Raw genomic sequence first — 12,726 nt, 5'->3', positions numbered from 1 at the left:
GCCAGGTTGATGGCATTCTGCGTGAGGGAAGTTAACTGGCGGTGCGACCGGGCCCAGGTTGTAGTCACCTGAGCCAGTGGGAACGCATGGGAACAGTATCAGTGAGAAAGGCCTAGAGAGAGGTGGCAGGGGCTTGGGTTAGGCACACCTGGACCATCCTGTCTGTCTTCCCACCAGGTGGCAGACAGTGAGGCAAAGGCGGGGACTCTGCAGCTGACAGTCGAGCGGCTGAGGGGGGCCCTGGCCAAGGTGGAAGAGAGCGAGGGGGTCCTGCGGGACAAGGTGCAGGGCCTGATGGAGGCTTTGACCCAAAGCAGCGCCAGCCTCACCAGCACCCAGGACAAGAACCTGCACATGCAGAAGGCACTGACTGCTTGTGAACATGACCGCCAAGTGCTCCAGGTATGGGGGTTCCAGGGTCTGGCTGCGGGCGGGCCCAGTGAGAGTTAGCCTACAAAGGCAGGCTTGGGGGCCCTGGTGGAGAGCTGACCCCTGGGACGGTCAATAAGAGCTGCCTTTGAGGGAGGGGTGGGCCCAGTAAGAGCATCAGCCAATGAGGGGAGGCTCTGGGGGGAGGTGGGATCAAGCCTACTAGGACAGGCTGCAGGACCCAGGGGCAGGCTAAGGGAAGAGCTGGGGTCTGAGGGCTTCCCCACCTTGTGTAGGTCAGTGGCTAGGCTGTGGACCAGGCCTGCTGTCTGGCTTACTCTCCAGTGAGAGGACTACCTGTTTAAGGGGCTGCGAACCTGGCCCGGAGGTCCCGAGTAGAGAGGAGCCCCTTGCCTCAGGGCTCCCAGGACAGCCTGGCACCATCAGCCCTTGTCCCGCAGGAACGGCTGGAGGCCACGCGGCAGGCGTTATCCGAGGCAAGGAAGCAGAGCAGCTCCCTGGCCGAGCAGGTGCAGACCGTGCGGGGCGAGCTAGCGGACCTGGAGCTGCAGCGGGCGGAGTCCGAGGGCCGGCTGCAACAGCTGCAGGAGGTGAGGGCCAGGGTGGCCCTTCCGTTCCCAGGACCGTGAGGCCCTCGGCGTCGGGACCTTCTCACCCATCTCCACCTTATCCCAAACCTAGGCCCAGCCTCCTGTGAGGAAGCGTGGTTCACTCAGTCCATATCCCCATTATACAGATGGAGAAACTGAGGCCCAGAGAGAACTGTCTGGCCTCGGGTGACCATTCCCTGACGTGGGCCTCATAATAGCCTTACCTAGAAAGTGGGCCTGGCAGGCTGGCATCATCATCTCCAAGCTTCCAATGCACACCCTGAGGCCCAGAGGGATTAGGGACTCGCTGGCTTCTGCTGCAGGCGCTGCGGCAACGGCAAGAAGGTGAGGCTGCGGCCCTACACACGGTCCAGAAGCTGCAGGATGAGCGGCGGCTGCTGCAGGAGCGCCTGGGGAGCCTGCAGCGTGCCCTGGCTCAGCTGGAGGCCGAGAAGCGGGAGGCGGAGCGCTCAGCCCTGCAGCTGGAGAAGGACCGGGTGGCCCTCAAGAGGATGCTGGACAAGGTGGGCTGTGTCCCTAGGGCCCTCCCTTCACTTCCTTGGGTCCCAGCCCTGGTTGGTCCCCGCTGTGTGTCCCCAGGATGTGGGGGCTGCAAGTCCCCCTGGCCCTGCTACCTGTAACCCAACACCCCTTTCTGAGCTGCTCCCCCTTCCTGGGACCTCCCTCCTTCCCCGGGCACCCTGACCCCCTCCCGCTCTCCCCACCTAGGTGGAATGGGAGAAGCTTCGCAGTCACGAGGACACGGTGCGGCTGAGCGCAGAGAAGGGCCTCCTGGACCACACGCTCACAGAGGCTGAGTTGGAGCTGGCCGAGGCCCGGGGGCAGATCCAGCTGCTGGAGGTCTAGCCCCTGCCCACCCAGCCCTGGACACGCTTTCTCTCCCCAGCCCTGGACCCAACTCCACCCCCACAGTCCACAAGCCCAGAGCCTTGGAGGGGGTGCCCAGAGCCAGGTCCCAGAGGGAGGGGTCCTCCCCAGAGTGGGGAGGAAAGAGACCTGTCAGCACACGCGCCTGTGTGCTCACGTTGGTTGTGGACGTGAAGAGCTATGAGTGTATGTGAGAGTATTCTTGCGCGTGTAGCACGAATCTGGTGCATGGATGTGGCATATCTAAGTATTAGGGCTATATCTGTATCTTCGCGTACAGGTCTCTTCTTGTATGTAGATGTATGTAAGAGTACTGGGCTTTTGCACATATGCATGCATCCGTGTGAACACAGGTTTTTACATGCTTTTATCTATCTTATCTATCTATATCTGTATACACATATGGGCTTGTCTCTGTGTTTGAATATGTCTGTGTGTGTGTTTGTGTGCCTGAACGGGGGTCACTAACTACCCTGACCCAGGATTTGCAGGCCAGGAGGGCTGGGGGGTGGGTGGGAGAAAAACAAGGGTCTCTCCTACAGCCCCTGCTTTGCCCCAAGGGGCCCTCAGGCTCCCACCCCAGGGAGGTGCCTGACACCCTTCGGCCAGAGGCCTGACCCGTGGGCCCTCCTGCAGGCCCAGGTGGCAGCACTGCAGCAGAACCACAGCCCAGCGCGGCTGGAGGTGGATGAGCAGCGGCTGGAGCTGCAGCAGGAAGTGGATCGCCTGCGCAGTGCCCAGGTGCAGACGGAGCGCACTCTGGAGGCGCGGGAGCGGGCCCACCGGCAGCGGGTGCGTGGCCTGGAGGAGCAGGTACTCAGGCCTGGTGGGCTCTGGCCCTTCCCCAGGGGGCGGCAGCATCGGCAGGACTCCCCCTTCAGGAGGCTGGGCCAGGATGGAAGTGTGGAGCTGGGGGAAGGGGGCGGAGGAAGAGGAGGGGGCGAGGGAGAGGAAGAAGTGGGGGCAGGGAGAGGGCTGGCAGTAACCTCTTGGGTATAAGTGGTCAATGGCACCCATAACTGAAACGGTCCGGGTGGATCTGTGCTGCTATGAGCCACGGCTGGACACGGGCTCAAGTGATGTCATTGGAACTCAGTCCCCTTGCCACGGCTCCATGCCCGGGCAGGCCGTTTCCCCGGGTGGCACAGGTGGCCTCAGCAGCTCCAGCCTGGGGTTATCCTAACAACCCATGATCCCAGCGGAGAGGGGGGCCCTTTTCCCTGAGGTCAGCAGCACAGGTCCCAAGGATGAGCCTCATTGGCCAGCTGAGACTGCAGGCCCCCTCGTGACCGTCTCTGCCCTGATCATGTCTGCAGGGCAAGGCTGCTTTGGTGGGCCAGGCCTGGGTCACAGGTCCACCCCTGGAGTCCAGCTAGCTCCAGGCCTGGCCTAGTGGTGAGAGTGGGGATGGGTGGCCCCCAAAGAGAGGCCGAGCAGTCTGGAGACACCCCACTGCTCCATGGAGCAAAATGAGAAGGGGAGGAAATACCCTGGCTCTTAATGACACCTGGTTTTTCTGAAACAGGCAGCACTGGGTCCCTTCTGGTGTCCTTCCCTCAGCCACACCCCACCCCCGCCGCCCCGCTTTTTCTGAAACCAGGCTGGGGTCCCGGGCTGGCCCTACCGCCTCTTTCTTCTCCAGGTGTCCACACTGAAGGGACAGTTGCAGCAGGAGCTTCGAAGGGGCTCAGCTTCTTTCTCCCCCTCCTCCGGCCCCCCAGAGAAGTGAGCACCTTGCCGGCGGGCACCCTGGAGAGCAGCCCCGTGGCCGGGGCGGGACAGGGAAGGGGGGACTCCGGCACCAGCCCAGACCCGGCAGCGCCCTCCCAGCCTCGTCAGAGCCGACCACCCTCTGTGGGCTCCCCACTCAGTCCAGCCCCCTCTCCCCCAGGATGAGCCCGTGTGAGGTCCCCCAGGAGCAGTTTGAGGTCCTCCTTGAGTGTCTGAGCCAAAGCCAGGGGTTGGAGAGACCTCCCCCCCACCTTGTCTCTGGCCAACCCTGGAGCACAGGTTCACGGGAAAGAGAAGGGATGTCCAGGCCTGGGGCAGGGGACCTTCTCTGGCTTCCCAGAGATCTCTTTGCCTTAGTTCAGAGTATTTGTCAGGAAATTCCTCAGAGTTCAGAGTCCCTGTATTTTTGTACCTTTTTACAATGTTAACTGTTCAGAACTGTTGTGTTTTTTGTAACAAGACGACCCCATTTAAAAAAAGACGGTTTGTACAGATGTGTCCCTTTGCTATTAATGTGCCTTCTCCACCTGGGAGACAGGAGGGGGGACAGGAGGGCCCTGGGGCCAGAGGGATGGGGGTCCCCTAGTGGGTGCTCAGGGAGATGGGGGCAGCTTTTGAAAGGCCTGTGACGAAAGGTAAGGAACTTACCAACCTCACAGGATGTCGGGATGGGGAGGCCTCCAGGGTCCTGGGCCACCCACCCCATTTAACAGATGGAGCTGTTGAGGTTTGGGATGGGACCCAACCTGTGCCGCTCGACTCTTTCCAGCTGAAGCTTTCTGCTCTTTTCTCTGGCTCCTCCTCAGGACAGGGCCCGCCCTCTGGACAGTAACAGGCATTCCAGGCGGTGTGGTAAACAAGTGCAGGCCTGGGAGTGGACGTGGGGTCTTGCCTTGGCTCCGCTGGGTGATCCTGGGCAAAGCCGCTTAACCTATCAGAGCCTCAGTTTGCGTCTCTGTAAAATGGGAACGTGCCTCCCAGGGTGGTTATGAGGAAGTACACACAGAAGATGCTCAGTGAGTGTTTCCAAGGAGAAATTCCATTCATCTCATGGAGTCCAGTGGAGTCAGGTTCCACCCCAGCCCTGCCACTTACCACTGTGGACCCTTGGGTGGCTTACGTAATCTAGGCTTAGTTTCCCTGTCTGTAAGATGGGAATATTAACTACCCACCACATAGGCCTGGTTGCAGGGTTAAATAGGCCTGTGTGCTGAGCCTTCAGCCAGAGCCTGGTCTCCTATGCTGGTCAGAGGGAGGTGTTGTAACAGCTTGCCCTGTTTCTGCCCTCTGAACTGCACCAGGCTTCCCTCCTGCCAAAGCCCTTGATATCAGAGTCCACCAACCTTGACCTCCTGCCTTCCACCCTATACGCTTCCACATGGGCGGCCTCTCATCTTGCCTTGCACCCTTCTCTGGTGATGGGGCACTCACAGACTCACCAGGCAGCCCTGACAATGAGGAAGCTATATTCCTGAACCTTCTATTTCTGATACAACCCCCTGCAACACACACACGCACACACACACACCCTGGGGGCGGGGGGCAGTTGTCATGGCCCATTTCTGGGCAGGTCAGAGCTGAAGCGGGTGGATGAGGAGGCACGGCCACAGGTCACCTGAACCTACCCTTCTCCCGAAGGGGCCTGGGAGCCTCTCCGTGAGGACATGCAGTGTTGAGGCAGCTGGCCATCTCCTCTGTGCCCGCGACCGAAAAAGTGACTCTGAATCTTTTGTAAAAACCTGTTTTTAATTTTGTATAAAACAAAGGTGGTCTATGCCCAGGGGCTGTAGGAAATCCAAGCAGACCAGCTGGGGTGAGGGTCATAGCCTACCTTGGGGGTGGGGCTGGAGTGGGGGACTGTCCTCAGAGGGATGGAGAAGGCACATCAGGGGCCCAGGTCCCACAGAGAGGCCTGGGATGTCCCCCACCTGGGGGCGGAGACTGGACACTGGGGAGCCCCCTTTGTGCCCCAAGGGTGGCCGCAGGCTGGGGGAAGGGCCTGAGGCAACCCCCGGCGCTGCAGCCACTAACATTTTACGGGATAAGAGGAACGTCTGGCTGGGGAGAAAAGCACCAGGTCAGGCAGAGCCTGAGGGCCCCAGATCCGAGGAGGGTCCAGGGCTCGGGGTGCCAGTTCCACCCTAGCAGCCCCCGCAGCTCCTGGCACAGGAGGCTGCCACAGATTGGCACAGGCCGCTGCTGGCCATCACGCCACATTTGGAGAACTTGTCACGACACAGGTCAGCTGTTGGGGGTGGCAGGAAGGAGTGGGGGTCAGGGTGCGGCTAGGTGATGGAAACTGCTACCCCCCGCCCCAACCGTGGTGATGGGGGATGTTCTGAGGATAAAAAGCAGCCGGGAGGGGAGCTCAGGATTCCCCGGAAGTGGCCCTGGATTGAACACACGTTTAATAAACATCAGATGGGTGGACGCGTGGATGGATGACGAGTGGGCATGGGGGCAGGGGAAAGAGGAGGGCGGAGGCCTTCCTACCTCGCAGGAGCTCCTCGTGGGCACAGACCGTGCGGACACAGATTTCCTTGTTGATGACATACACACGGCGGAGGCTGAGAGGGACAGAGGGACGGGGCCGGGAGAAACGTCAGCCCCATCCTCACCCTGCCCCGCGGGAGAGCCGGAGACCCAGCCCCTAGGCCTGGGCGTAACCAGAGTTGAGCTCAACCTTGGGACTCACTAGCTTTCCCCACTCCCACGTTGCTGGCTGGAGCTGTGGTCCCCCCCGCTCCCCTGCCACCCCCGCCCCCCCAGTCCCTGCCTGCGCTCACCTGTAGAAGCAGACCTCGTTGAGACACTGTTTGCAAGGCTTGTGTATGGAGTAGAGGCGGGTACACGGGTACTGCTCCTCGCGGCAGTCTGAGTGACAGGTGGGATCACACTTGGGGGGCTGCAGCTGGGGGCTTAGAGCTGGGTGGCGGCCCCCAACCGCACCCATGGGAGACTGGCTCTCAGGGCCTAGGTACCCCTGCACCCTCAGGCCCAGCCTAGACCTGCGTGCACACACCAACACACGCACACGCGAGCACTGTCGGACCTTGCGAGGCTGCCCAATTTTACCCAGTATATTTATACATATACAAATTCACAACCATGCTTGGAAGCATATATTCAAACACAAATCTATACCCGCACAGTCACAAAGGTCCACAGCAGCCTCACAGGAGGTCCGCACACTCACACGCTGAGCTGTGAGACGGGGTCCCTCACACACAGGCTGGCTCTTGGCCAGGGGAGGCCCGCTGAGCTGGCCTGGGCTTCCTGCCCCATCCTCGCCTCTCCTGCCTCTGAGCACCACCCTGTCCTGCCGCCGGCGTGCTCCCGCCCCAGTGTCTGGGAGTAGAGGCGCCTCCTGAGGCTGCAGCCAACTTGGCCTCCAGCTGGGCCCAGGGGCAGGGGGATCTCCCAGAGCTGCCTCAGGGGGGCCCTGGAGTTGCCAGCCCAAAGCAGGGGCACCTCTGTAAGCCCCTCATCCCACCATCTACCCCAGCGAGAGCAAAAGGCCTGGCTTTCTCTGTCCTCCCAGTGCCGCACGCCACTGCACCCTAACTTCCGGGGCCATGCCTCTGTCCCTCCAGTTGTCAGGAAGGTTCTTACCCAGAGGCCCAGGCTCCGTGGGCTCCGTCTCTACAGTTCCTGGTTCTGGTGTTGGGGGAGAGGCAGGCAGAGATCACTGGGACGGGTCTATTCAGGGCAGGGTGAGGTCACCTCTCCCAGCCCCGGACAGACCTCCCCACTCCCGGGGCTGGCTGGAGCTGGTGGCCTACCTAAGGTGGGAGCTGGGATGACTTCCTGTTGGACTTGCTGCTGGGACTGGAACTGAAACTGCTCCTCCGGGGGCCGAGGAGTCACCTCTGCAATGAGAGATGATGAAAGGGTCTGCTCCCCTACTCCCATCGCCCGCAGGTCTCTACGGACTCCCCACCCAGCTGCCTGCCCATCCTATCCTGCCCTCAGCCCTTTACCTTGATAATCATAGTAGTCCGGGTTGTCTGAAAATAAAGATGAATGTGGAATTGGTGGGGGTCAGGCTAGCCCCCAGCCCCAGGTCACAACTGAGCAAGGGACCATACCCCGACATTCCCATCGCCCTACCACCCCACCTGATCCCTGGCTGAGCCATGCAGATCCAGGGAGCAGGGCTGGTGGGGAGGCCTGGGGGCGGACAAGGCGCTTACCGATCTGGTCGCTATAGTGGGTGTACTGGACGTGGTCTGGGAACGGAGGCAGCGGATCCAGGTCGTACTGGCCCTGAGCCAGCAGGCCTGCTGTGGGGAGGCAAAGCTGAGGGGACGTCCAGCAGGGAAGGGCAGCAGAGGCCCCAAAGCACTTCTGGGGAGGGTAGGTAGAGGTCCCTAGGGCAAGCCTGTAAGACCCTAAGATCTCAACAGACTCTAGACCCATAGGAGGCAAACGCCTTCCTTGACCATAAAGGCCCTTATACTCCCTGGTCCTGTGTTGCCTCATGGGTCATGTCCTGCCCCTCTCCCCCATGCCGGCCGCTGCCTGCCCCAAGGCCTTTGCACTTGACTCTCCCTGGGCCTGTCATCCTGATTTGCTTCTCCTCCTTCAAGTCTCAACTGAAATTTCAGCTCTGCTAAGAGGCCCTCACTGGCCCACCCACACTCTCCATCTCGTTCTCCTGTTTATTTCCATCATAGCACTCAACATAATCTGACACTTATCACATCTCCCTTCCCTAGACACTTATCACATCTCCCTTCCCTAGACTGGCAGGCAACACCATGAGGGCGGGGTCTGTCTGCCTGGTTCATCACTGTGTTCCCAGGGCCTAGCTCAGTGCCTGGCCCAAAGAGGGAGCTCCACAAATATCTGTTAAATTAATGGATGTTAGACCTGGCAGGGCCTTTGGGGTCCCCATTGATAACTCCTCATTTTGACTAACAGGGACTTCTCCAAGGTCAAGATTGTATAGGTTAGTTGGGCCCCAAAGGGGTCTAGAACCCAGGCCTTCAGACTCCCTGCCTTAGGGGCCTCCATTCCTGCACCTCAGCTCCTGGGAGGGTCAGTAAGTAAGAAGAAAAATGTGGATCCTGGTGTCTGGGCCCACTCTCCAGAATCCTGCCAGTCTGCTGCTGTGGAGGGTTGAGGAGGGGCCCAGGAGGTGCCTCTAGTCTTTGGGAGGGGTTGCCAGCCGTCTGTGGCCCAAGAGGTGGACGGCCCTGGGAGCGATGGAGCTGAGTTCTGGCCATAGGACACGACAAAAGCTTACTGCCAGCTCCCTCCCCCTACAAACCCCACTCCCACCCACATAAAGGGAGCCCCACCCACCTAGGTGCCACTTACCAGGCAGGAACAGCAGGAAGAGGTAGGCAGCTCTCATGGTTACACAACAAGGCGGGCTGGACTGGTGTCAGGGGACAGCTGGAGGAAGAGGAGGGAGCAAGCTGCCTCGGGCCACTACCCCAGGGCTGCAGAGCCCACTTCTGCTGCCCCGAATTCAGCCTGGAGAAGGAGGGATTCGGAACAGAAGCCAGGCAGGTGGAGGGTCATGGAGTCTGGGCCCAGGGGGAGGGGACTACTTTGGACGGACATCCTCTGTCCCTGATGGCCCACTGGGTGTTCAGGTGCCGAGGGACTCGGCCTCCAACCTGGCTCCAGAGCTGGTCTTGACAAACAGACCCTACCCTGCCCTGCTCACTAAATGGACATTTCTAATCCTCTATCAGCCCTGCCCCTGCTCTCCTTGCCACAACCCATGCCCACCCTCTGGTTCAGCACTTCCCCAGGTGTCTAATGCACTGATCCTGACCCCAGGCCCATCCTCGGGACCCCAATCCTGCCCAGCCAACATCGCAGCCCAGACTCAGCAGGAAACCACATGTGTGCCTGGGCCTCGGGGGCCCCTGGGACAGCCAGGCCTGGGCAGGGTTCCCACCCCTAAAAGATTCCTCTCCTGCCAGGCCTCCAGGCCTCCCAAGACCTGGCTGACTTCATCGCACACTCACGAGACTGAGACTGAGGTCTACTTGTCTGCGGCAGCAGGAAGCACTTAGGGTGGAGTCTGAAAAGCGCCTCTCCAGATCCTAGAGGGTAGCGCTGAAGGGGACCGTGATGTCCCCCAACCTGACATTGTATGACAAGTGTTATGTGGGTAGTTTTTTGGGGAGAGGGCCGTGGTCCTTAGCTTTCACTGGGCTCTTGAAGTTCAAGAGCTTCTGGTTGAGTCTAGCCTCCAGTCTTTGACCCCACAGTGGACTTGGCAGAATCTACAGGTCCTCTTGTCCAGTCCCAGCTCAGTGCGGGGCAGCCCCAAGGCTGTCAGCCTTCTGCTAGGAGGGCTGGGAGAGAGTCCCCGGGCTCACCCATCCGGAGGACCCCCGCCCTGCCCCAACAAAAGGAGTTCTTCCGGACAGCTGAATGGAAACCTAACTTTGCCCCATCGTGCCTTGCCCAGGGAGTCGAGGGAGAGGGGGAGGGAAGGGGCAGAAACATGGGCGTCTTTCCCTCCTTCTGTCCAGTCCCGACGCTTTCGTGACCCGCTGCCTGTCTCATACATTCAGCCTCTCACTCCCTCCTCAACCCTAGCTGCAGTCGATGGGGTGGGTGGGGATGAGGTGGGGGGGCGGAGGCGAGACCTGTGACTCAAGCTGCCCCCCAGGCCGGGGACATCTGGCTCCCACATCCCCATTCTGAGCACCCTTGGCCTCCTCTTGGTGGGGGACTGAAAGGCCTGGAGCTCCCCTCAAGGCCTCACTGTCCCCTACTTGCCCCCCAGGCTGGTGGCAGGCAGGCTAGCTGGAGCTGTCACCACTCAGGAGAAGGCCCCGAGCTGGGGAGGTTGGTTGGGGGGCGGGGGGTCCTGTCGGTCCCCAAAGCCCCTCCTAGGCCTCTCAGCCCCCTGCAAGGAGTCTTTCCTCCCCTCGGAGGTTGAGCACCCAGGCCCAGGCTTATTGGGGGAAGGAGGGCTGGGCTGTAAAGAAGAGAGTCCCTGTGGCAGAAGCGGGTCCCTCCAGGGGACCACACCTCCAAGCACATCTAGACGACAGACTGTTTGGGTGTCGGGAGGCCGGGACCTGCCTAGGAGGCCTGTTCCTGGACCCTGGCCCCTTCCACGGCTGGGATGCCTCCTACCCTCTGTGCCTGGCGAGGAGGGGCACTAGCGGGGCCTCCTCCGGGCCCCCTGCCCCCACGCTCACTGACTCACTCTGCTGGAGGCTCTGTCTGCTCCAGAGGCCGGGCTGGGGTCCGGCTGGAGGAAACCAGATGTTGCAGCGCCGCACAGCTGGGAACAATCAACCATGGAAACTTGCTCGGGCGCGCTCCCTCGCGCTCTCTCGGTCTCTGATCTCTCTTTGTCTCTCCGCGTCTCTGTCCCCGCCGCTCCCGCCGGACACCCACACCCCAACCGCCGCATTCCAACCTCCCAGGGAGAACAAAAGCCGCCCCATCCCCGACGCCCCCCAAATCGGGCTCCCCTCCCTTCCCAACTTGCGTCTTCCCCTCCAAACGACCCCAAACTTTCCAAGTGCCCTCTTAGCATCTGCTCAGACGGCCCCGGACTCAGGGATCCCGAAAGGAAAGCCGCCCCCAGGATCGAGGACCCGCAGAGACCCGCACCCTCAGTACCTGGGGGCCCTCCGACGTCGCGGCCCACGACCCAGTCCCCCCTTGCGCCCCCGGCCCGGTCAGGCCGCCAGGCCCGCGCCTACCTGGCCGGGTCACTCCGCGGCCCGCTCCGAGTCCGCCCGCCGGAGCCGCCCCTTTGCCCGCTCCGAACCCCCCTCCGGGCCCCCGACGGGGCCGGCGCCCGCCCTCCAGCCTGGATCCGCTGGGTCCTAACGCGAGCGCCGCCGCCGCCGCCGGGGCCGCCACGCCGCGACCTCGGGTCTTCAACCCTCTTCTGGGGGCAGCCCCGCGGGGAGGAGGCGCCCGCGGAGCCAGCCTCACGTCTGTTCAGCACTTTCCGCTGTGCAAAGTGCTTTCTCCTCACGGCCTCATCACAGCTGGAGCGCAAAGTGGTGAGATGGGTGAAGTGGGCGTGCTGCCCCCATTTTACAGAGGAGGCTCGGGAAGATGATTCGCCTCCCGCGGCTCAGCGAGACAGAGCCTTGCCCTCCCTTTTGGCTTCTCCCAGCTTCCAGGACAGCCTTCCTGGCCTGGTTTTCCTTCTGCCTCTCTGGTTGTGCCTTCCGGGTCTCCCTAGCCAGCTCCTGGCCACAGCTGCCTTCCATAACCAGCATTTCTTTGAAACCACAGGCTACAGGCTACTGGGCCTGGCCACACGAATGTCCCCAAGGCACATCCAATTCAACAGGATCCAAGTCCAAATTCACAACATCCCGACCTTTCCCAGACCTGGCCCTTGAAGGTGTTCCCATGCAGGGAATGAGCCCACCGTCCTTCCCTCACCCGGCTAACTGTAACTCCCGTGTGCTCACCCCCTGCAGGCAATCCAGCTCCCACCACTACTTCTGACTCTGTAATACCTCCAATCTAGGCCTTCCCAAACGGGCCCTGCCCTCACCCACTCACCTCAGACAGGGTGGGGGGCAGGGAGGCTTCTACCTAAAGCCTTTCACTGGTTTCCCAAGGTACCCGGGAACAAGGCTAAACTCCCCCGGGGCCCCCAAAGGCCCTACCTTTCATCACAGTCTGGCTCTGCCTCCTCACTCCCTCTGCCTGGTCTCCCAAAAGCCTCAATGGCTTTCTGGCTGATTCTCAGTAAACCCCTCCCTTCCTCCACCTGCCACCAGGCCTTTGCTTAAGATGTTTCTTCCTTCTGCAACACTGGTGAGGTTTTCCTCCTTCAGATTATAGATCAAGCCCTCCCTTCCTCAGAGGCAGCTTCCCTTTCTCCCTGTTAGAGCTCTTAAGCATCTTCTGCTTTACCGGTCACAGCTGTTGCCCTATGTCTGAGACCATGTGAATCCCGCCCCTCTCCCCGAAGAGCCTGTCAGCCACGTGAAGACAGGGACAAGGTCTGCTTCTGCTCATCCTCAGTTTTTGCTCACTAGGCACAGTGCCAGGCTCAGAGCAGCTGTTCGGTAAACATTTGTGGAATGAATAAATGATGTACAGTGGATTCTCCTGGGAGGCTGGCCGGGTGTGGGGTTGCAGGTCTCCTGCCCCTGGGGCAGTCCTGCCTGGT

General features: G+C 61.0%; 2 protein-coding genes across 9 annotated transcripts in view; one reads left to right on the top strand and one right to left on the bottom strand.

Annotated features, from left to right (window-relative positions):
• The window catches only part of CROCC (ciliary rootlet coiled-coil, rootletin), a gene marked incomplete at its 5' end in the record, with an annotated part of 41,874 nt that extends 37,816 nt beyond the window's left edge, over positions 1–4,058 (top strand). For both annotated transcript variants that reach the window (XM_082676432.1, XM_082676431.1), the window contains 6 exons: positions 178–402; positions 831–980; positions 1,304–1,504; positions 1,710–1,841; positions 2,505–2,681; positions 3,511–4,058. In XM_082676432.1, the coding sequence (XP_082532558.1) occupies positions 178–402; positions 831–980; positions 1,304–1,504; positions 1,710–1,841; positions 2,505–2,681; positions 3,511–3,597 (972 nt within the window). In that variant the 3' untranslated portion in view covers positions 3,598–4,058. The remainder of the gene's footprint in view (positions 1–177; positions 403–830; positions 981–1,303; positions 1,505–1,709; positions 1,842–2,504; positions 2,682–3,510) is intronic.
• A 1,313-nt stretch (positions 4,059–5,371) lies between these two features.
• MFAP2 (microfibril associated protein 2) lies at positions 5,372–11,368 on the bottom strand. Of its 7 annotated transcripts, none has more exons than XM_082647451.1 (10): positions 11,288–11,333; positions 10,783–10,860; positions 8,922–8,999; positions 7,793–7,882; positions 7,580–7,606; positions 7,382–7,468; positions 7,212–7,256; positions 6,386–6,473; positions 6,093–6,166; positions 5,372–5,844 (listed from the first exon to the last, which is right to left on the bottom strand). In XM_082647451.1, the coding sequence occupies exons 3-10, from the start codon at positions 8,956–8,958 to the stop codon at positions 5,741–5,743; spliced, it is 552 nt and encodes a 183-aa protein (XP_082503577.1). In that variant the 5' UTR covers positions 8,959–8,999; positions 10,783–10,860; positions 11,288–11,333; the 3' UTR covers positions 5,372–5,740. The 7 variants fall into 7 exon arrangements, with proteins under 7 accessions (XP_082503577.1, XP_082503575.1, XP_082503574.1 ...); XM_082647449.1 differs by having other exon boundaries at positions 8,922–9,701; positions 11,288–11,332; XM_082647448.1 differs by having other exon boundaries at positions 8,922–9,080; positions 11,288–11,332.
• Positions 11,369–12,726: the final 1,358 nt, after the last annotated feature.

This window comes from Grampus griseus, assembly GCF_964374135.1.
Source record: "Grampus griseus genome assembly, chromosome: 1".
In the NCBI taxonomy this organism is placed as follows: Eukaryota; Metazoa; Chordata; class Mammalia; order Artiodactyla; family Delphinidae; genus Grampus; species Grampus griseus.
Note: the sequence above shows the minus strand (reverse complement) of the source record. Positions and strands in the feature narration are given on the sequence as shown.

Coding starts and splice junctions, on each gene's coding strand:
- MFAP2 (XM_082647447.1), bottom strand. CDS start 8,958: ATGAGAGCTGCCTACCTCTTCCTGCTGTTCCTGCCTG. Junction 7,257..7,381: donor CATCCCAGCTCCCACCTTAG/GTAGGCCACCAG, acceptor CCCCAACACCAG/AACCAGGAACTGTAGAGACG. Junction 6,167..6,385: donor AACGAGGTCTGCTTCTACAG/GTGAGCGCAGGC, acceptor TGTCCCTCTCAG/CCTCCGCCGTGTGTATGTCA.